The 24,030-nt window shown below is 42.9% G+C and overlaps 1 protein-coding gene across 9 annotated transcripts in view; it reads left to right on the plus strand.

Moving 5' to 3' along the window:
* The window catches only part of LOC107220658 (protein scalloped), a 104,124-nt gene that overhangs the window by 58,253 nt on the left and 21,841 nt on the right, over window positions 1-24,030 (plus strand). For all 9 annotated transcript variants that reach the window (XM_046742736.1, XM_046742739.1, XM_046742737.1 and 6 more), the window contains 2 exons: window positions 20,695-20,819; window positions 22,057-22,195. In XM_046742736.1, the coding sequence (XP_046598692.1) occupies window positions 20,695-20,819; window positions 22,057-22,195 (264 nt within the window). The remainder of the gene's footprint in view (window positions 1-20,694; window positions 20,820-22,056; window positions 22,196-24,030) is intronic.

Raw genomic sequence — 24,030 nt, forward strand, 5'->3', positions numbered from 1 at the left:
GAAAAATCCTTTTTCTCGGGCTGGAATATCTGGAAAACCTAGAAAAGTGGGGGAACTTCAGTTTCCAAAAGACTTACGAACCCTTTCAACCTGTCCTTGTCGTTTGAATTGATCGGGGGGTCCGATCTGCCGGTATCCTCGAAATCTCGCCTATGTTTCTTCACCGAATAAAACGTACGTCTGACCGTTTAAGGAGAGGTTTCGGCAGTCTAACCGCAGGATCAATTCAGCGGTTTCAAATCTCTTACAGAAACCTCGGTCCTCGGTAGGTACTTATTTGCGTACAACTGCTACGCGTGTGTAATACACACGTCCGTGCAAACGTATAACGTACGTATCCAAGCTGCTTGGAGATCTGCTCCAGGAACGGGTTAACGTCCGCTGGCGTCGCTTATAAATAGCGTCGCGACGCTCCATCGTCGACGTTTTGACTTTTGACTCCTCGAGTAGTCCAGAGCTGGTGGTGTGTATATATATACCGAGGCTTATATCGCGCCGAGGAGCCGATCAGGCGGAAAAATCACTAGAAAACTGCAGCCCCAAAAACGTCACACTGTTCCATCTATTCGTACTCTGCCTACGATGTTCAGATATTCATTACTTCCGCCATCTCAATCATACTCGCAATCAAAGTGAAGATGAAATCCAAGGAACAACGTTCTCGGAGTGCTTTTTACCCCCGAAGTCTGCTGGGAGTTTGAGGGTATTAAATAAATAACTCGAGGAATGACTTAGGGACTCGGGTACGTCCGGAGAATCGATGCTCGGTCATGACGGTGTAAGGTCGAGATGTAAGGTAGGATGTTGTAGATACGGTTAACGGACACGAAAGATCGCGTGCTTCATGGTCCCATACCTTATAGTGGCACTCGGCGAAGAACTGGGTTATCATTACGTGTATATAAATTCGTCCTGTGGATGTAACGCTGTTGTGCTTACGATGTGCCTGTTCTGGTTCAGGTTCCGCAGTCACATAAATTCTGCGCAAAATAAACCTACAAGCGTTACATGTTCCTAAAGGGTTATAGAATTTTGAGGAAATAGTTTTTCAAAACAAATTCTCACGTATTTATCAACTTTCAGACATGCATCCACACCAATTACACGTACGTGCATACGTGTATAGGCGCGAGAAGCTACGCTTGTACACACGTTCGTAACCCATCCAGCATCTCGGATCTCGTCTCATTTCCGTATAAACTCGTTTCAAAGTTGTCAATTAAAACCCGAAGACACGTGTAGTGCCCCACGTTTATCGACGCGTTAAAACTACACGTTCGTGTTTACTACACGTGGACGAAGTCGAAGGTGAACTTGGGGCGATTCATTGGTTGGTTACCAATCAGCTCCGTCCTGGACATGTAGAAATTGATTTCTTACGACTGTTGCGTCACTGATTTTTTTTAATACTCCTAATTAATCTAATTCGATCTCACGCTCTGCTCCTTATCGTTCCTCTTCTTTTCTTTCTTCTTCTTCTTCTTCTTCTTTGCCTTTGTCAAGACAAGCCGGATTTCGCCTGCAGCCTTTCGGTGCCCTAAGGCCTAAGCCAAGTCAGAAACGCGGCAACAGAGCAGCGCCTTGACCCCAAGTCTCGTTCGCCGTCTCCTTCTCTCGTTCTCTGTCCCTTTCGATCCCCGTCTCCCCCTTTCTCTCTCTCTCTCTCTCTCTCTCTCTTTCTCTCTCTTACGCGCAAAGATTCGGGGCCGTTGCGCTGCGCGACGAAGAGAGCAGTAAGTACTTCCATCTTACTCCCTTTGCGCTGCGCTTTTCTTCGTCGCTATATCGGAACGTAACTACGCATAAGCATTTCTCTTTTGCGTGCATTCTGCGAGTGCAAACGCGTAACTTGGCCCGCTACCGGAACCGTGTACAATATTTTATTATTTTCAATATACGCACCTGTGGTCAGGCTTTGCTGCTTATACTCGACTATACATCGTACGTAACGAACGACGGTCGAACGTTGAGTCCAAAGCAATTGAGTCGCAGCCAAGAAAGTTTCCGAGGCTCTCTTTCCAGCTCGTGCTCTCTTCTTTGACTCGGCACGAGAAAAGGCGTGAATTACGTGACGCGGACTCATTGTTCTCAGCGAGTTTAATTAATTCAGCTTCTCAACCGGTAATCCCGTCGGTTCTTCGCATCTCTCCTATAACACCGTCGACTACTAACCCAGCGTTACGTACCATCTTCGTCGCCTCGCAAACTAAAAGTATGAAATTCAACGTCATCGAGAGCTCCAGCATTTATGCATTCGCCGCGCGAATGAAACGTTGCCGTTAAACTTGTCCTAGTTCCACGATGCGTTTAGATGATTTGAGTTTATAAAAATTTAAGAAAAATATACCAACTTCTAATTATCTTGGCTTCCAAGCCAGTTGTATATTGCAACAATTCCCGACTCGGAATCGAAATTTCCTACTCGAAGTCTATTACCCTACGTAACTGAGAATTCTATGTATGCCCGCGTACAACGCTCTATGACTAATTGGAAATTTCACCCGTTATTAGCAGCCCACATTTACGTATCTTGAAACTTAATCGCGAGACAAAGGAGACACACGTACGTCATACGCGACAGTGAAGTTGTTCCACGCTATAATTAAACGTCGAATAAGGCGATGTCTGCGATATTGCAAATGGCGCTTATAACGTTTACAGCTATAGTTTGCAACGTTGTATTACGCTCTCGGTGAAGAAGAGAGACGCTGGTGGGCGTACGCAAAATCTGTTTAGACTTTGGGATTAGAGAAACGGGATTCCGATGTAACACAATTAGCTACTACGTCTGTACGACGTTTCGAAATCTTTGAAGACAAAGATTTTTTTGGGGGGGTCGAGGGGGGGGATGCCAAGCTCACGCGTTACACGTACGAATATTCTTCGACACACGACGATGTATCCCCGAAGAAAACGGCTGCAGTTGGCTTGTAAGATATACGCTGAATATCCTATCGCATCCGATATTTCTTTAATATTTGCTCCTGGCTGTATCTAGTCTCTAGTCTAGTCACGCCGTACGATGCATGCGGATGAGATTCATCCGAGAGCTTTTTCAAATATGTTATCGACGATGCGCGGAGCTTCTTTCGCGTATCGCACGACGTTCTTTTACCTCGTATACATACGCGATAAGTCGCAAACTAAAATTGTAACCGCGGTGCAGTTTGTAGGTTCTTTGATAATTTTCAACAAGTGTATTCATCAGGCGTGACGGATTAATTGACGGATTGGCAGAATTCTACGGTCGCATCTGTCGGGGTGCAGCGTATGGCGCTTTCGATATTGGCGATATAATTAACCGTGCGCGTGTTTGCCAAGCACGTGTATCTTCTCTCGGGGATCATTTAACCAGCATAATTGCCGAACATTGTTTACCTTGTTAGCAAAGTTTACAGTTGGCCAACTTGAGCGAGAAGTTAATAAACAAACCTCCCTCCCATGTGAACTACTCTCACCTACAAACTTCTGCGACGACGTCTTTCTGCAATCTCTGTCCGTTCGAAGAGCTTTCTCGACGTCGCCAAGGCGTATCCGTATCATTCGCAAGCTCTGTATTCGATTAATTATCGCTCCGTCATTACGACGCAGTCGTTTGTTTGAAACGAGCCAATCGTCGAAGGGTCGACGCAGCTGAGAGCTTTTCTCCGCGCTTTGAAAAAAAAATCGTATCTTCCAATTGTATTCATTTCCATTTTCTTCGTGTTTCCAGCGATCCGTACCCGCTGTTTCATGAAAATTCATCCGCATTAAATCACATCTCCGTGATGCAGTTTTCAGGTATTCTCAGAATGTCGGTAAAAGTATATCTGTTTACCTTTTTACAGCCGTGTGCGTCTCTCCGTGAAGCACGATGTTCGAGGTCCGAGGTATAATTCTACAGAGTTTAATTAACGATTCCGTCGACGTACGAATGCGTTTCCTGCGTCTCACCAAGGAATCGATAATGACTTCGCGATTGTACAATATACGCTTCGTTGCGTCGTCTCGTCTACTCTGTAGCCGGTGTTATACCAACGTAATACATCGCAGCGGCGTTAAACGGTCGACGAAACTCCCGAGAAAACCGTGACATAGTTACATAGTATATGTATATATAGGTATACATGTATGTGAATACGTGTAACAACGCGTAGGATCGGTACGTACAGCAATAAGGTCCGTACGTTGCACGATATGAATAAAAAAAAAAATAAAAAATTTGCCTCAACACATGAACACGATGACGCTAAACAGTCTCCATCCGCCATTATACATTTATTACACTCTGACTAATTCTTTCTTTGTAAATTACGTATGGTTTTCGAACAAATCGCGTCTGCAACCGCAACACCATGCAACGGATCGTATTATTCGACCCTGAAAAACATTGAATGTGGTTTGAATATCCTCCAATCGATATCTCTTCCGAATCTGTTCGTTATTCTCACGATATTCGTAACCACAAAAATAAAGCGAAAAGAAAAATAAAATGAATTCCGCGCGATCTCCGGATTTCGATGATCGTCGACTCGACGCCATTCCGTCGGCCTCGACCTCTACGTGAGATGATTTCCGATCATTTAACGTCTCTACGCGTCGCGATGCAATTGTCAATCCGCAAGCCTCCGCACTTGTGGTTAAAAATGTATACGCGCTTCTTTCGTCTATAGGTATACCATCCGTACGCTTGTTTAAATAAAAGAACCTGCGTCAAAGTCTGGGATCTTAGTATCGAGTGGAAATTCTTCTCCGAAATTTGCGTTAATTGTACTTGAAAGATCGCGATATTATTTTGTAAAAATAAGAATATATCGCGAAACAATCGAGCGAGCTTCGTCTCTTTGGAGTAAAGAGTATAAAAGGATCCCGATATTTTTTCTGCGAGCCTATTTTCGAAATCGATGAAAATCCTGTTTCTTTAGAAAACAAAAAGCTCTTCGAATCTGACGGAAAATACACGTTCGGAGAGTAATTCCTCCGGAACGAAGTCGCACCGCGATCTGTATTTAGCGTATCGAAAATCGCGCGATACTTTCCCGCTTGAAATTGTTTCTCGATCGTTAGTTTCGAAAAATCACCAACCATCGTTACGCGCGTAGAAAGCTCCGTACGTCCGAATCGTGTATCCAGTTCGATAGACGGAATCGCGAATCGAGCAGAGCAGCGTGTCTCCTCCTCGTGTTCGTCGGATGGATTTATTCTTGTCCCGGGCAGCCGGTACCTCCACCGTAAATAAATTACCCCGCAATTCGCTTTCGTTACTTCGTTTTACTTCTTATTTCTAGTTTGATCGTCTCGATCCTCGCCTCGGCGCCGGCACGTCACGGGACGGCTAGATCATGCAATAAAGAACGTGGCGATGGGGAATTGGGGGGGATGAAAAACGCTGTACGTGCATATTCCTCACGGCTGCACGAATGCACATTCTGGATAATACTCTCGACGTCTGTTGCGTAACGTGTAACGTACGCTTGTGCCGCGATACTGGCTACTCGGACGTTGATCGCGTGCGTAGGCGATGCATAAACGGTGGAAGAGACGGATTTTTATGCTTCTACGAATTCGATAAAATCCGATAGGGTTCGTCGAACGATTTAAACACATGCAGCGCCAGCCACTCGATTCTCCCTTCGTAGTAACTTGCGAGTATTAACCATGCGTGTGCACACATGTGTGTGATCCAGTCTCCTCGACTCGACACTGTATTCGTACCGCATGGTGAAAACAACCCTTTTGCAACAGTTTCTACAAATCTATCCGTACAGGTCTTACGTTTACACGGTATTCGTTATTGTTTTATGTACATACATACATGTATATATAGCATGTTATATAGTTTTTTACTTTCGTTTTTATACGGGAAATCGAAACGCTGTGTGTAGATTTGGGTGAATGTTCAGGCGGCATGAACGTGTGTCGTTCCGTACAACGAGCTAGTTTTATCGTACCGGTTGACGATATCGTTCAGACGTTTATCCGAAAATCGATGTTTCTGAAACGACACTTTGATACGGATCATACGGATCTCCTTCAACGTTTAAGGTATGTTTATTCAAAGGATATCTGGAGATACTTTCATCGTCGGATGAACGGGATACTCGTTTTTTTTTTTTTTTTTTTGTTTTTTTTTTCCTCCATCTTAGAAGAGTTCGAAGTTCGCGTTTCCCGATAATGCCAACTGAAACTCGAACGAATGGAGTTTCATTCCGCCCTACCGTACCTAATTACAAACAATTACTTCCCGCGGATTCTAGTGATTTTCAAATTCTGTACAAAGGCTATCTATCAATGTTGTTGATCAGAAACGATGTATGCTCGAAAAATTTTATCCCCGCAGTCTACGAGTATACGAAGTATTGGTAGGTACTTTACTTGAAATCCACACCGATGTAATGTCAAACTGTAACTTCTCGGTTCCTATTTTTGCTTATTGTATACATATACGTATGTATGCCTATATATATATACAGTGAGCGATTGGGAGAGTAATTTGAATCGACGACCCGAGTAGATGGGTAGACCTTTATTCATACTACAGCGATCGACGCTTGGTTTTTTTTTTTTTTTTTTTTATTCCTTCCTTTCTCTTTTCATTTTCATGCTGTAATTTTTTTTCTTTATTTTTTTTTCTCGTCCTTTTCTTCCCTGTATTTCTATCCTTCGAGGGATACGTTTACCCGGGTAACTTCACCTGCCCGAACTCGGCTGCGGCCTTAAGCGTTTCGTCTCTTTAAATATCGTTTTTCTGCAACAGCCGTTATTATACGTGTATACCTCGGGGTAATTTTTACCTGAAAAACAACCCTCGTGACCGAAAATATATACAAAAGAATTTTTCACGACCGCGCAAACGATGTTTAACGTGTATATATATATATATATATATATATATATATATATATATATATATATATATACACATATATTTGCACAACCAACAAAGTACAATACAATAAAGGATAAATACTTGTTGTCCTGCGGGTAAAAAAGTCAGAGGATCATGCTCGTAGCTACAGGTTCATATTTCTTCGCTCCATCTCCTGCGACGAACATCGCGATGGCGTTTCGTCCTTAGATCCGTCTGGGAGGAACTCATTGAGACGCATTTTTTTTTTTTTATCTTTTCTAAGCTCACTTCAAGCTACACGCGAACCTTTAAGCGATCATCGTCGTTTCTATGTCCGAACACTTGAGATATTCTCATCTTATTTACGGTGACGAGTCGAGCGTACCAATGGGAAAGTTGTAGAGAAACAGCTTGCAGACAGTCTCGTTTCAACGTGTATCAAGGCATAAGACGAGGACAAAGCGATTGCTAAGTTGTACCTTGTACATCTTTGAAAATTGGAGAAGGAATTTGTGCGAGTCCAGAGATCTGTCAGTCGTATAGTATTACGTTTGCGCTTTCAACAGACGGCCGCTTGGTTTCTTCTTCTTCCTCTTCGTCATCTTCTTTTTATCCTCTTCTTGCAATGTATAAGATTTTACGCTTATAATAGGATTAAATTCTGCAAGCTCTTGGTAATTATATACCGAGGGTAGTCGGTGCTGAAACTGTGATCACGTGATCTTGTCTCGGAGTTTCATCAAAGCTTTGCTGCCACTATATCGAGACAGAGAGAGCGAGAGAGAGAGAGAGATAGAGAGAGAAAGAAAGGAAGGAGGAGATGAAGAGAGCAAATGAGATAGAGATAAAGCTAAAGCGGGTAACTCCTACCTCCGGTCTGGTATGGGAGGCCAAAAATATGCGTCTTGGCTTCTAGAATTTCCGTTGCCGCACGCGCCCTCGTAATTAAGAAGTGCCTTAGCCTCCGTCTAACGGTTCTACCCAAGAACAAACGAAATTCCTCCCTTTTCGGGGGCTTAAAATTTTCCGTCGCATTGTCGCGGTTCTCCTGCCTCTCCACCTCCGTCTTTCTTTCTCCCTTAACCTTACATCTGTATACATATAGCTGCTCAACACTTGCCCGTCGCCAAAGCTGTTATTCTTATCGAAATTATTCTTGTTATTACTCGTGATTCTTGTTTTGCACAGGTTGTTTCGTAAAACACAAAAAAAAAAAAAAAAGATTCAAATTTATTCGAAAAGGTTCGAAAGTTCGAAGACCTCGTTCGTACAACCAGTATTTACACGCAGAAAATCGACTGTATCAGATGATCAGTGATCGTGAAAAGGAAAGAACAGATTTTCCCGAACCACGGGTTGAAGTAAAGTTGTACAAACAATTGATTTATAAACAAATACCGTATGGAAAATTCCGACGATCAATCAACTTACTTGGCAACTTCAAACCGCTCACTACCGTCTCGCTAACGTCACAAATCAAGTCTCCTCAAAATCGTCAACGTTTCAGTTGTTTCAAAACACATACATACGTAGGTACAGATAAATTATCTTTTTAAAGTTCGCAGACGAACACAAGTTTCGCGTCTCTCCTCTACCGTCGCACCGGGAAGGTTGCATAAACTTGCATTAATCTCGATGACGGTCTTCTCAGCTCCGTTATTGCGTCGAGGTTCAATCCCTAGGCGTCGGTCGGTCTCCGCAGGTTTTCTTCCCGACGCACCGTTGCTCGCATAGCCGGAGGCGTTTCGTTGTACGATATTACGCGTGGTGGATTTTTTATTTTTTATTTATTTATTTATTTATTTTATTTTTCATTCCCTCCCTCCCCCCTCCTCCTCCTCCTCTTTTATCATACATATATTTGTCGCTTTTCTCCGGGTTTTGTTTCGTCTTACGTACATCTCTCCGCTCTCGACGCCTCTTGCCGAAGGCCAAAACCGGTTGTGTTCGTCGTTTCTTCGAGCGAAGTAGCCGCCGTCGCTGATGCTGCCGCTGCTGCCGTTGCTGCCGTTGCCGGTCCAGCCGTTGATCTCAGGACCACAAACCCTCAGGCTATGGTCCAACGTCCACATCGCCCAGGATCGGACCCATCTCTCTCTCTCTATCTCTCTCTCTGTCTACCGCTAACAGCGCGCGCACACACACACAAACACACACACGTACACAGTCTCCTTGATACACCCGATTGACTTTCGAAGATATAATATACGCGTGTAGAACCGCCTTTGCAGACGCTTCTGTCTGCTGCGAGGGATCCCGATCAAGGATGGGTGAAGGGGTGGGGGAAGACCACCGTTCGTGTCAGAGATAAACGATGAAATTTACCTCCCCATCTTCCGCGATCATCCGATATCCATCTCAGGATCGTCTCTCTCGCGTATGGATAGGTATACTCGTAGGTTGGTACCTACGCTACGTGCCATGTAACGTACGCCAATCATGTGAGAAGCAACTTCGCCACGCTCGAATCAGCTCCTTATTGCATCGCGTATAGAAAACAGTATCGATTTCCTTCTTCTTTTATTACAGGTATTTACACACCTGTAAAATCGAATCATCGTACAATGTAGCGAGGATTTTTCCTTGCTGCACCGTCGCGCTTCGGTTAATTCGATCCTCGTGGTTCGGTACAAGATTGTAATTATATACCGTTTGTTAATGAGCTTGCGACGAATTGGTCGGAGCAGTTTCACGTCGTCGTGGTTCCTCGTTCCTTTGCTGCTGGCTGCTGCTGTGGCTGACGCTATTGAAAAACGAAAACCTTGGACGTTGCCAGCCGTGGTGAAGAGGCGAACGAACGATGATCGTAAAAAACGCCTACGGCTATTCTCGCACGGTAAGAGGAGGACTCGTCAAACGAGAAAGTGATTTCCACTGTCCGACAGCTGTAGCAGTGGATTATGTACCGTGGGAATCGGAATCAAATAATCACCTAGGCTAATGACTGGCGACTGGTTGGGTTGACGAAGAGAATGAGAATAAGGATTCCTACTTGTCGTCTCACTTCGTATTATCGTTTCTCTCTCTCTTTCTCTCTCTCCCTCTCCCTCTCTCTCTCTCCCTCTCTCTCTCTCGACTATCATTCTCCCCGTTACGTTCCCTCGGAATCACCGCCGGATGGGAGAGGCTGCTCGCTTACCTGTCTCGCGGATCATTATTTCCTAATGTCTCTGCGGTAGACCTTGACTAGAGATTACCGACTTCTCGTACCCATATTTATCGTATCGCGATTATAACGGTATCAACGCTTCGCTTTCTGCGACGTTTTTGTCGCGAAACAAAAATAATATCTGACCCCCGTGGTTGTTCTACGTGATTTTCGTACGGACCGTCAACGCCGTACTTACCAATAGAATTTCAAGTTCGGTGTCTATCCGTCTGTCTTGGGATGTCAAGGTTTCGCTACCGGCAGAGCGTGCCAAGTGACAGTAATAATTACAAGCGTGGTTTTTTGTTCGAAATTTTACAATTCGCGAAAGTACGTTCGTTACAAGTTCGTACCGATTTCCACGAAAGTAAAAATTTTTTAATACTTGGACAAACGTATCTGGATCTTGTCCCAATTTGTTGTTTTCGATATCACTTTTAGACTTTTGCAAATCCAAGGCGATACGGTCGAACGTAGTTTGATTCTAAGCCTGCGGTTTCTAACCTAAACGAAGGAGCCGAGAATGAGAGAGGCGAAAAGATACCGTACACGATGAATCTGTAACAGCTGACAATTACCGCCACACTTTAGGCGTAAAGTATAAACTCTAGTCGAGTATCGCGTGCGCTCCCAGACGTCACGTAACACTTAGCGGTCAATTTGTCAGTCCGTATATACGTGCGACCGAGTTTGACGGTGGTCGATGATCGGAGTAGCTAGGTGGTGTAATTCTGAAAAAAACGTGTTAAAAACATCTGTGAAATGTCTTAATTATATCCTGAAATTGACGTCGGTTTTATTTTTCTTACTTTTTCTTCGTTCCTATTTTACTTGCGAAACTGTTTTGTCTCCCGGGATGACATATCTCCGTCTTTCTCTTTTTCTCTCTTTCTCTCTTTCTCTTTCTCTATGAATACCTATAATACGTGTACACGATTACTCTCGCACACGTCTGCCGTGTGTGTATACATATACCCGATCTTTAATTGCTGTCTCAAATGTACTCTCGCCGCTCGGAATGGGTATTTGCATAGGTTTGAATAATGCATGCGCGTACAGCCGTCGAGAAGTGCATTTATGTGTGTATATATATGTGTGTGTGGGTATCGCTGTGCATTCTATAAGCGAAATGAGGATGCAAATTATACTCCGACTTCAATTTATAATTGTCAACGATGAAATAGCTACGTCTCGCGATATATCTATACACGGTGATCGTACAATAGAGACGGATGCGTGAACCCCGAAGCTACCCTGTATAATGTAACGGATGATACCGTGAGCTTGAATTAAAGCTCGGACTACGAAGTTCTTCTTTTGCCCTCGGAATAACCTGAATTGAGCTTTCAAATCGTCCGTTATACCTTACGCGTATCATCTACATGTTGAGTTCGGATGATAAAAAGTTCTCGACGAGTATAGAGAGAGAGAGAGAGAGAGCAAGTGGTAGAAAATGGAAGAAGAGCTGAAAGAGGGGACGCAGAATTGAGTTAATCGGTAATTAGTCGAGCGTTAAAAAATGAACGCGCTACGTCGGAGTTTCAATGCAGCCAGGTTGTATTTATTACGTAAAGATGGTGTGGGGATAAAATAACCGAATGAAAGTTGTCATTTTTAACGCTAATGAACGAACCGCGAATACACGAGGAGAAAAATACGGTCGGAAACGGTGAATTGAAAACTTGAACGTCGCTCATCCCTACAAAATGACATAATACCCAAATACAGGGTGCACAAATGTTTGACCCTAATTGCAGCCGGTGTATCGCTCTCGGTTTTTATCACGATTTCCTCTCGGCTTTATTGTTTTTTGCCAACATATTAACGCTCCTCTACTCTTCGTCACTGTATGCAACGAGCAGTGGTTTACAAAAGTGGAATTTAAGTGGCGCGAATAGGCTTGCTTCTCCCATAGAAATATTGAGAGTTAAACGAACGTGTGTTTGTGCCCGCTTCGGGGGCTTTGTGCACAGCAGTAGTTTAATGCGTCTTCGTTGAGAGTAGGCAGGCAGAGACCGGAGTATCCTCGAGGGCCTCTTTCCTTTCACCCTGACTTATAACCAATGGCGTCGAGTCTCTTCGCCGCGATTCAACATCCCGCGTCGCGGGTAGAGGTGTACGATAATTACGCCTCGGTGAATTTTAACCTCTGCACAAACGCACACGCGCGTTCATCCTCCCCGTAACAAGTTGTTAGTTTTTCGCTCAATTAGGTATATTTTTTCTATATCATTTTTCTTGCCTCGCTGTCGTCTTTCGTACCTACTATCATGCATACCTGCAGCCAATATCTGCAGCGACTTTTACTCCTATCACGTATAATAATAATAACGCGTGTAAAAAAGTGACAGGCTGGTGTGCGATCGAAACACGCGCGCGCGTTAAAATGAAGGAAAAGGTTGCACGCTGCAGCTGCACGAGCAGAAATGCAGGTATGCGAGTGCACTCATCCGCGACAGAGTTTTAATCGTGCATTTGGTTATTATTCCTTTTTTTTTTTTTTTTTTTCGACCCTCTTGTTCCTTCGATGATTTTCAGTTAAACCGCAATCAGCAGCGACGGATACTTTTTGCGTTTAATTTTAAATCCAGCCTCCTGACTCATTCTCCTTTTCTTTTTTTTTTTTTTTCTTATCGGTTTACGGAGTTCATTGAAGCTTCACACGCCCTGCCGACTCTCTCACGCTTCCAAGAAACTCTTCTCGTCATTCGCGATGTAATCCATTGGCGCAGAATCACCGAAGACGTTGATGCGCTCCGTCCGGTTTTTCATTCATTAAACTCGACGTACCGACGTACCTTTCTTGGACGACTCTGACTTCAACCCTTTCAGAGATATATTTTTTTCAACTCAATATCTTGGCCTGAATTTTGTTTTTTAAGTCAGGATTTGATTACGTCTAAATCCAAGATAGCGGATTCTGGTCGAAACTTGTCACTCGCGTCTTTTTTGGAACTGTACGAAGTATCGAAGATCATTCAAAGTTGTAAACAAAGGGTCCCAATCTTACCGAAAGGGTTAACCCGCTATTTCACCCTCTCGTTCCATCCTCCGACTCCTTCGATTCGAATTACAACAAGGAGTAGACCTTACACGTTATTATGATCCAGCAATAGAAACGTCACTGTCACTACAAAGACTTACAAAGTTTATTTTTTATTAACGTCGTTTTCCTGCGTAGGTTGGTAGGTATTATACTTGCCCATCAACTTTAACTTCTCTACGAGAGTCGAGGTGCGGCTCGGAATTATCGGTGCTCGCGCTATATCCGTTCGTAAAATATATATCGGCGATTCTGCTTGTGCTCGGACGAGGGAACGAGAAAGGCGCACGATCGTTTAACGACACTGATTGCAATCATCCACCGTACGTTCGGTCTTCTCGTTCTTGTCTTCGTCGTCGGCGACGGGGGCAACGGGTTAACGATCCTACTTTTCGTTGCGTAACACGCGCCTCGTGGCGATCAACCTAACCCAACACCGATATCAAGTTGCAAGTCAAATTCCCGTCTAAATATCATCGATTTTTCGGAGATTTTCAAAGATCGTTATTATTATCAGAGTGAATTTCCTGATTGAACGAACCTCTCACTTTCGAACTAATATTACGAAAGTTGACACAGTTTTTTTTTTTTTTTATTATCCGTCACTCTGACGCGAGGTTGTAATCGTACACGAAACGAACTCTTCTCAGTTTTCCTTTCGTAATAACTTTGTACACGAATGCATCGAGTTTTACTTTAACCTTTTTCTTCCCACGCGTATCTTTTCTCTCTCTCTATTTTTTTTTTTTTTTTTTATCTCTTTCTTACCTTCTGCTTTTTCGTCAGCCAACAAACACGCCGCCACTTCCGCCATTCGTCAATGTCGCCTCTCTTTCGAAATATCGATGTTATTTTTCAATCTTTCGCCGATTTTCGCAAGTGAAAATGAGGCAGCTCTGCTTTTATCGTATTTCAGGTAAAAACTGTTTTTTCGATTTCTCGATCTTGAACGCCGGTTCGATTACCCTCGCGTATCACGTTTCGTCCGAGTTTCGGTTCTCCATTTTCGAATCAACCCCCTCATCTCCGACTCGAAACTTCCCCAACGGTCTTGTTCTACGAACAAAGTTTTGACCATTCAGGTTAAGTTCGTCTTACAATCCGCGGTTCGCAATTATTACACTTCCTGACCGGCCATTGTCTCTAAGTCCAAGCCTGCGGGGTTGGAGCCATTGTCCCAGATAAACGTTAAACCTTTGACGATCGCCGGGGGAAACGTCGTCATCCTCGCGGCAGATAAAGAGCCCAGTTTCCAACCCTAAACGCCGGTTTAGAACCCGGAGAAGCGGAGGCGACCATTCGGTTCGGAAACTACCCGGGCAATCCATCGGATCGAGATACCTTTACGGCTTACTTCGCTTCCTGATCGTCACGAAGAACGATAATCGAGACGCCTCGACCGGATGAAACGCCTCTTAACGGGGTGTTAAACTTTCCATCTTTTCCAACGGTCCTGGAAATTTTCCATTTACAAACCTTGCCGCGAATTAATACATCCGTAAGTGTATTTTTATTCTTTCTCAATGTCCTTGAATTCGTTACGGATCTTTTACAACGCACAAATGATACCCGATTTCATTGCGTCACCGCAACTCTTATCGGGCACGTCACGCAGATCCGAGTCGAGTATTGCTGCAATACGTTGGATTATGTTATGCCGTACAACAGTCGTTAAATGTTAATCGATTCTACGCACGGGGATATAATAATTGCACCGATTAGGTCGGGATATTCGAGTCCCGATCTACGGAGGTGCGCGTGAGGGGATTATCGGTGCGATACTAAAGAAAATTAATAACAGAAGCAGCGCTGCGATAGGAAAGTTTGTAAATTGGTCAAGATGAATTGCTTTTTAATTACACCTCGCGCGCTTTAATCTTATACGCCGTAGTTTCGATTCCGGGACGTTTTCCACTTACTCGCTTCTCCGTTACCTGCCTTATAATATCCTCACCTTTTATTCCCGCAGGTTCGTACGACGCGTCATTCATCGTTAGTTTAGACTATAATGTGTATTTTGAGATCGAATTTAATCCGGTTACCGGAGTGATTGATGGAATTTGATTCCTTTTTCAATTCGAATTTCCAAATACCGACGATTTGCCACAATTACTTGACTTCGTTTTCTTTCTTTTTTTTTGTTTTTTCTTTCAATCATTTTTCCATAAATTGTTTCAGTTTCGCCATTTTTGAAGTTTCAGAACGTTTTGATAACACGTCGTAATCTATTGTTAAAATTTAACTCGTTGTTTACAACCCACATGCGTGTATGCATATCGTAGAAGAAGTTTTAATACCGAGCTAATTACAGATCGCATATGCATATCGATTTTCAACCTTAGCTCGACGGACAGAATATCGGGAATTCTTTATTTCTTAAAATTAATTTTATTCACGACCGTTAACTTGACTTTTCCTCTCATATAACCTAACCACTTCTCTCTACGTTTCCCTGTCCGGGATTTATTAAAAGCGATCGTCATGCTTGTACTCACAATATTGTTACCAGGGAGATGAAACGTCTGATAAAAAAAAAAAAGAAGGTAAATAATGACAACAGTATCTGTCGGGTATTGGGGTAATAATGAACTAGCTTTAATCAAAATTTTCCAACAAATTTTACGGAGTAATATAATCGCAAATTGGTTTCTACACCGTGCGCAACATAATATTAACTTTGTAAAGTATAAGTTGTAGTGTATAATTTTTATTGTTATCATAACATATATGTATATATTTTTTTTTAAATTCAATTTCCGAATCTCTATTCAGCGGCATATAATTATCTGCTAAAAACGTTTCTGCGGCAGCATGCGAGAAACTTACCTTCCCCTTACAAATACAACATGTACAATTATAACGATTATCACAATCCTAGAAGTGAGAATCTTGCGAAAAAAAAAAAAAAAAACCCGAAGCGTATCTCCGATTCTCGACGTTTTATTTTTCTCCCCTTCTTTTTTCTTACCGATTTTTTCCTCCCGAGGACTCGAAAAAAAAAAAAAAAAAAAAAACAAACAAACGAAACGACGATATAAAAAGGGCGGTAGGGTGGAAGAAAAAGGTATATATATATATATATATGTGAAAGAAGAGGATAAACGTCGCTTGACCCGGGTGATCCTTTGCGCCAAGGACTTTCCGAAAACTAGGAGAGGGGTCCTGACGGCTCGCCGCAGCATCAGCAGCAGCGGCATCGGTATCAGTATCAGCAACAGTAGCAGTATCGGAGTAGCTGTATAAGCGTAGGTTATCCTCGAGCTGCCGGCGTGCTTTTCGCGCGTGTCGGCCTTCCCGGTTCTCCGGGTTTACGTACAACACACAAACGCACGCTTGCGTACAAGTACACGTATAAAGCTAGACCCTGTGTATACCTATATACGTATATACGTATATACGTATATATTTACCTATATACGTACACACCTATATCTCTACCTGCAGCCCCGTACGTACGTTGGTTGCTGGCGTAGGGACAAGAGAGACGATATATAATGTTCCACGATATTAAACGGGACGCATTCCACCCTCTGCCACCACCCCCAGCCATCCTCAACCACCCCACGCCGCTGTGGATGGTTCCGTGCGGCGGCGGCGGCGGCGGCGGCAGCTCCGGCCTACCCCGGGACCAGGAACTCCACCTCCACCCCCCCCCCCCTCACCCTTACAACCCCCAAGCCTCGTCTGCCGCCCTGCCGCTCTCCGACCCCTGATCGTTATATGCCAAATTTACAGCTTACGTATTACCCGACTAGCGACGGACTCGAACCACCCTTCTGTACGATTAAATATCCTGTCCTGTGTCTATTCAACGAACGGTAATATACGTACGCCATTTCTTGTGAGAAATTTGGTGTGTGTGGAAATTACGGATTATATTTGTTTCGTTCTTTAATTGAATAGAAGAAAGAAAAAAATATGATAACAACGATCGTGGTTTGTTGGATCAAAGTTGAAGATTATGTATTGGGTTGGGGTACCAGGTTGAATTTAGTGTCGGGTCACAGATCTAATAAAAGGTAGAAAGTAAAAATGTGTCAAATCTGAGTTTTAACACCACCGAATAATGATTGTTGTACGAACACTGCTATTCGTATTTTGTAATCTGTGCGCATATGTTTTCAAGATGAATGTAAACAATTTGAATACCCAGATTATTGCAGACGTGACAGATAACGGTTGGTTATATTTTATAATTAATTTTCCCCGATTCACCATTCTATACCCCAATTAAAATCGTTCGCTAATCCCTTCGATAAAAAAATATGACGAGTGGAAATAATTGTCGCATCTCGTCTTGCGATGTGAACAATTCTTCTTCCTTACACGCGTAAGGGGTCAATTTCGCAGCTTCGAATCCAATCCCCGGCAAAATCGCGCGCGATTCTCGTTACCGATTCTTGCACAAACCGCGACGGCAATTCGGCCGATCCTAGGCTGACCACGCGGGGAGAGCAGCGTGCCATAATATCGGTCACACAAGCTTCGCCCGTAATTCCAGAGCGGTGAAGACGTTAATCCACAGCGTGTGTAGGTATAGAGATTGCTATCGCGAATTCCGAAATACCTACCCTACCTATCCCGTCCTACGCTATCCTATCCTATCCTGTCCTTTCCTCTCGAAGCCTCATTTTAACGAACACAATGCCGAATATTGACCTGAAACAATTCATGCGCGGTTATGCCTCGTTCCCGTTCTCCCTCTTCACCTCTCTTTGTCGCTCTATATAGATGCTCGGTTTTTGTTACCCCTCAACGAGTACGGTACGTGAGTAAATTACGGCACGTTGAAACCCCGAAATAACTACTGTAATCGAAAATATCGGAATATACCGTTGACGAATTTCGTTCGAAAATACACGGCTGGATAAAATACGTTGTTCGTTTTTCGATCACTCATACAACGTACACCTTTTGTTTTTAACCTGTGCATATTTGACACATTTCGTTATCGTAAACGAATCGAGATCGGATTTTTCTACTCGACCGTGTACCGGTGATCGGATTCGTCACGCTGCGTCGTTTTACGACGCGCATTTTCAGGTTTGTTAGAAATTTCGAGAAAAAAGGTTTTATCGTTGGCGAAAGGAAAGGCGAATCAATAAAAAATACATCGTTTGGCTCTATCGGACCTCGTACAAACTCTGTACTAATTTTGTTTACAAAGCTCATCGGGAACGGCATCTTGTAAAAAAAATAATCCATTCGTCGACGGATTTCGCGCGCGAATAATGCCGGAATGGCGTTTCAGACTGGCTTGATATCCATCGACGGTATCCGTACGGACAAGGAAGGCAGATATACGCAAGGAGGACAATATTTATCGTCGTAATCAGTTGCGCCGTGCCGCTTTGGCGTAACCAGGAAGCCTGTAATACCTACGTTTCTATCTATCGTCTGGCGCATTAACGCAAAGAAAGTTACCGTTACGGATGAGGAATTACACGTCGTCGATCTAACGATCCGTCTCCGTCTCTCTGTATTCGTCTAAATGTACGCTTCGCCGCGCATTTATTGTTTCGAAATATGCATGCCTGATCCAATCGCCGTTTGAATGAATCGTTTCTTTTTTTTCTATTTTCTTTTAAAATTCTAACGACGGTAAAGCAAGTTAGGGTTTTAAAATTTTCGATCATCTCATAACGAGTTTGTCGATACGATTTACACGTGAAACGGGTAAAGAATGATCAATCTTTGAATTAATATCCTTGAATAGGAAAATTTTTCAACTATTTTCATAGTTTGCATTCAATTTCTTTCCGTTTTTTTCTGCTCTTTGGTTTTACGACACATAGTTGAACAGTCGGACAATGTTGTGCGAAGATTTAATTCACCTTTTTTTCAAATTATCGTAACGTTAAGGTAGAGAAACACGATATCACGTTGTTGGAACGAAAAAAAATATCTCTAAACTCTGCGATCTCGGATCGTCGACCGAAGGATTCTGGCTTACGTATTGTAACATACGAGTAAAAGTATTCGGCTCTTACGATTTACCGAATTTCATCGAATCTCAACCGTCATAAATTTGCGAAATTCATAACGAAATTCACCTAAAACCGCGTTCTACAAACGCCTTAACCATAATTCCAGTATCTCCGATTCCAATGCAATTCAACCCTTTACCGTTTCTCAACTAGGTACACACGTATCTAGTTCACCGATTTCTCATCTGTCGAGGATGTCGAACGTCTAGTTTTCCCCATTGACGTTATATTAACAATTGTGCCGAAGAGTCGAGGATATGAGAGTTTGCTTCTCGTTTCACTCCCCTTGGGAGAGGCGGAGTCGTCGCCTACGACGAGTTTATATCCTCCCCCTACCTAAAAACTTGTCCGCCGCATGGGTTATATGCAGACTGATACCGCGATATCAGACCACTTGTTGCTCGTTTCGGTCTCCCGCTCTATTTTTCACGTGCTCGCTTCGTCCTCCTCCTCCGGCTCGTGCTCCTTCCTCCTCCTCCCCCCCCCCCCCCCCTTTCCTCCTCCTCCTCTTCCCTCCCATCATCCGACTACTTTACCTCGTCCTTCTATTCGTACTTCAAGCCCTGCAAGGTTGCACGATCCTCCGCATCCGTTACCGCCAGGGGATGTTTTACAACCAGAAGCTTAACCGCCCCTCGGTTAAAGGTATAAACGTTGAACCGATTCACTCGGGACGCGCGGCAGAATCCCGTGATGTTCGATACTGTTTATTTAACCAAAAACATCGGGGTCGGCAAGTGGTGATCTTTTTTTTTTTTTTATTTTTTTATATATATTTTTTTCCTCGTCATCGTACTTCTTTTTTACGTACTAGTTTATTTGTTTTTCGGGGAAGATCGTTGTTACTGTTATTACAGACAGGGGCAATATTATACCTTGTATATTTTTATACTGTAATAAATTGGCGGGAAGCCGATTACACGTTGCAATCGAAAAAGCTTACCGAGAGAAAATGCGAATTTGTACGACCTACTTGTAATTCAAATATCAGCTCGTCATTCGGCATCCATAATTCCGATATCGTGTATCTGTATGATATACAGTAAGAGGCTGAAGAAGAAGATTGCAAAAATAAAATAAGAAAGACGGAATACTGTTTTACTACTCATTTGTAAGACCGATGTTATTTGTTAAGCTTGAGGATACGGTTTTTTTTACACCTGTATAAACGAGAATGAAAATCGTTCATCGATGTGAGATTTAAACGGTTCTTCGGTCCTATCTTCCTCTCGCACAGTTGATTTGTGTAATCGATCTATTGCTCTAAATTGATGAATTCTACGCTTACATAAATTCTACACAAACACTGCACGCACACGCACGCCAATTTTCTATTTATTTACATCACTGGGCACGATGTAAGTTTATTTTTTGTGAAATTGAATTTTTACAGAAGCGAAAATTTAATTAGTAGAATTAAAAAAGGTCGAACGCAGAAGTATGGAAAAGTAAAATAATAAAATCGATTTTGCCGTTCAATGTTTCGACCTTTTTATATTTTGTCATTCCGCGTTTCGACTTTGTATATTTACAATGTTACACAAGTACTCGGAGTTTCCAAATTTGTAAATTTTATTTAAAAATTTGACATTCACAATTATTGTTTTTTTTTTTTTCTTTACCCCCAACCAAAGCGGTTCTTTCCTGTAACCTGGCACGCGATGATTAATTTTTCGCATTGTTACAGGCAGTGCGGTGGCTGCAGCCGACACCATTTCCTCGCCGTGGACCCCCGCGAGTTCCGGGCCGCCGCCCGACGCCAACGGCTCCGGCTCGGATACGAAGAATCTCGACGTTGGCGACATCAGCGATGTAAGTTTGAAGAGCGTTGTAACAGCGATCCAGAGGAGAGAAAAAAAGAGAGACGGAAAATGAAAAATTACGGAAAAGATCGTCGCGTAACCGCTGCAAAAATAATTCATTTTAAAAGTACACTCCGTAGAAATGTTTTTACAGCGAATATGAATTGACGTTGATGTATCGATAAAACCAAAATGATTGGTTTGTCTTTGTTGACTCTTCTCCCTTTTTTACTTCAATCGCTGATCGATATAAATAACGATCTTACAAAAGGATTCCATCTTCTTATCTCGCATGCCAAATTTTGGATTTTTTCTTTTCTTCTTCGTCTTATTCTTGTACGTTGAGTATATAAGTTTGTCTGAACTTCGGCAAATCTCACTGACGAAACGGAACGTACTCATAATTTGTAAAATCACAGTACAGTTGCAGAATACTGATTTTTCGATTAATGCTTCGTTGCGTTAACGTTAAAATTGATACCTACTCGAACCTCGCGTGATTCTTTTTTACACGGGCGGTTTTCCTTTTTGATTTCGCTGCTGCAATGCCTCTCTATATTTTCAATTTACCCTCAATCAGCACCGAACGAACCTGTCGAAAAATAATTATTATTTACAATCGGTCTATCGAGTGTATGCCTGCCTAAATAACTCGTACTTTATACCGGAACAAATTGAAGCGAACGATTCATTGATTTATTAAAATATGACGAATTCTCCGAATTTCAATTCATCAATAAAGTAGTAAACACGTTACGTTGCATACGGATATAACGAAGGAAGTTCTGGCGAGGTTCGCTGGAACGAATAATCGGAGACTGTCACTGTATTATTATTATTATCGATATTATTACTATTATTATATGTAAAATAATGCGTGCGAATCTCGTTGTGAGGCAAATTTTTTCTTTTGCGAAAATAAAATTAGCGAGAATGAAAACTCGAAGAAGATTTTGAAATTAAATATTCTTGCCTACTTTATCGTGCAATTTGGATTATACAATGCGAATTCTTTGTTATTTGTAACGGTGAAATTTTTGGTCATCGATTTTCGGCGAATAGTGTTCAACAATCATAATTACAACGAACTGCTAATTTTTCACCGTTGAAACGATTGCGTGAATTTTCGATTACGCATGAAAATTGTTTTGCGACTTTTCCTTCCGATTCTGTGCAAATTGTATAAATTTTTTTTTTTAATATTGTATTATTTATTTCTCTTTTCTTTACGTTACCCTTACTTACAGGACGAAAAGGATTTGTCGGCAGCGGACGCGGAGGGTGTCTGGTCACCGGATATCGAACAGAGCTTCCAAGAGGCGTTGGCGATTTACCCGCCATGCGGTCGGCGCAAAATTATCCTCTCAGACGAAGGCAAGATGTACGGTGAGTAAGAACTTGTTTTTCTATTGTACGTCTGACACCTTATAAAATGATCGAGAAACCGACGCAACGAGTCCGTCGTTAAATATGATTTTTTATTTACTACACATTTGCTGTGGAAAAAGAGTTGTCAAATTACGAAGTCGGGTTGCAAATTTACAAATTCGTCTTAGCGACGTAAATTATCACGCGTTTGACTCGAATTGACGGTAAAAAATGTTTGATTTGACTAAAACTTATAAGAGAGACGTTTCAAAGAAATTTAATATGAATTTACTAAGTTACGTGGTAAATTTATTGTATTTTTAACACTGGGTTTTAGGAAATCGATTGATCGTGGGTATTTGAAATGTCGATAATACTCGAATGGCGAGAAATTTCACGTTGCGGAAATCGCAGCGCATGCAAAGTTTCGAATTGGCCGAAACCATCCTTGGCTCCCGGGTCCCGGCAGTTTGGCAGGACTCCTTTCCTTCCTTCCTTCCTTCCTTCCTTTCTTTCCTTTCTTACTTCCTCGCCTCGCGTTTATTGCTCGCTCCGCTGAGGTCAGTCCGTCTATACTTACGTGACCGAGCCGATATTGGCTTGCGGCTTGGCCGACACGTCGCGTCGCCACCTCCGGCACCTTGATTCTCTCCCACACAGCGGCCGGAGGCAATATTCTTCGTCACGGTTGAGCGGAAAACGATCCAGCGAACGGAAGCTTTATTCCCGTGAAATCGATGACCGGCCGATGTATATACGCTGCAACTTCTCCGGTCAATTTTATCAATCTTCTGTTTATTCCGGAAGTCAGAAATTTATCGGGAATATCTGGGAATTTTCCGATCTCGATCTTGACACTTGCGACAACAGTTGAAGAAATTCTTCAACTTCTCAAAATTGGCAGAGTCGAATATTTCGTACCGGAGACATCGTTGTAAAATTATTTCTTTTCGAAAGTGAAAACCAAGAGATGATTAACTCCGACGCGTATCATCGGGTGTTTCGTTCGAGAGTGGAGAACTTGTAAAGCTAACCGAGGTGCAAATCACGAGGCAGTTCTTTTTCCGGGATTACGAGCGGAGCTCCCGCGCAGTTATTGTATCGCTGAGAGCATGAATTGATTCATTACCGGGTTACAATGCGTTTTAATTTTCATTAAGCTCCAAATGAAAACCGCCTCTCCTCTCCCCAAGCTCCGAACACCGCGTACATATACCAGCGGGGGATTCTGACCCGGCAAAAGCTCGCAGCGGCAATTGAATCACGAAATAAAAACCCGGCGTCGAGTGCTTTAATTCAATTCTCGCGTCGTCGGATAAATGAACAACATTTCATTTCACTCTTTCTCTCTTCCCTCCTCTTTTATTATATCATACACCGTAACATCTCACCGAGAACCGGGCTCAAAGTTACCCGTTATACCTCCTCCACTCATCGCCGCTGTATCTTCTCTCGTTTCCACTCTTGGGTGGATTTTATGAAAAATTATATATATGTATATATATTTTTTTTTTATATCAAGAATCGGCACGTAGAATTAATCACGCACACCGGGAGAAATTCGTTATGACGCCGAGCTGCCGAAGCTAGTCGACCGATCCTGCAACAGAAGGCGAGTCCAAGGTACGGTAGGTATTAAAGTTCGAAAGGGTGGAAAGTTTAAATTAATTCGCACCTCCTCGGCACCCGGCGGAATTCGAAATCGCGCGCATCCGGTATATAAACGTCTCTTACAAGCAAAAGCAATAAAGTCGATTCGGCAGAAGTGGCTGATGCTGGATGCTGGATGCTGGATGCTGGACGGCAGCCAGTCGGGGCGAAAGACCCGCCCGATGGAAACAAAGGATAACGAG

This window comes from Neodiprion lecontei, chromosome 6 (assembly GCF_021901455.1).
Source record: "Neodiprion lecontei isolate iyNeoLeco1 chromosome 6, iyNeoLeco1.1, whole genome shotgun sequence".
Classification (NCBI taxonomy): Eukaryota; Metazoa; Arthropoda; class Insecta; order Hymenoptera; family Diprionidae; genus Neodiprion; species Neodiprion lecontei.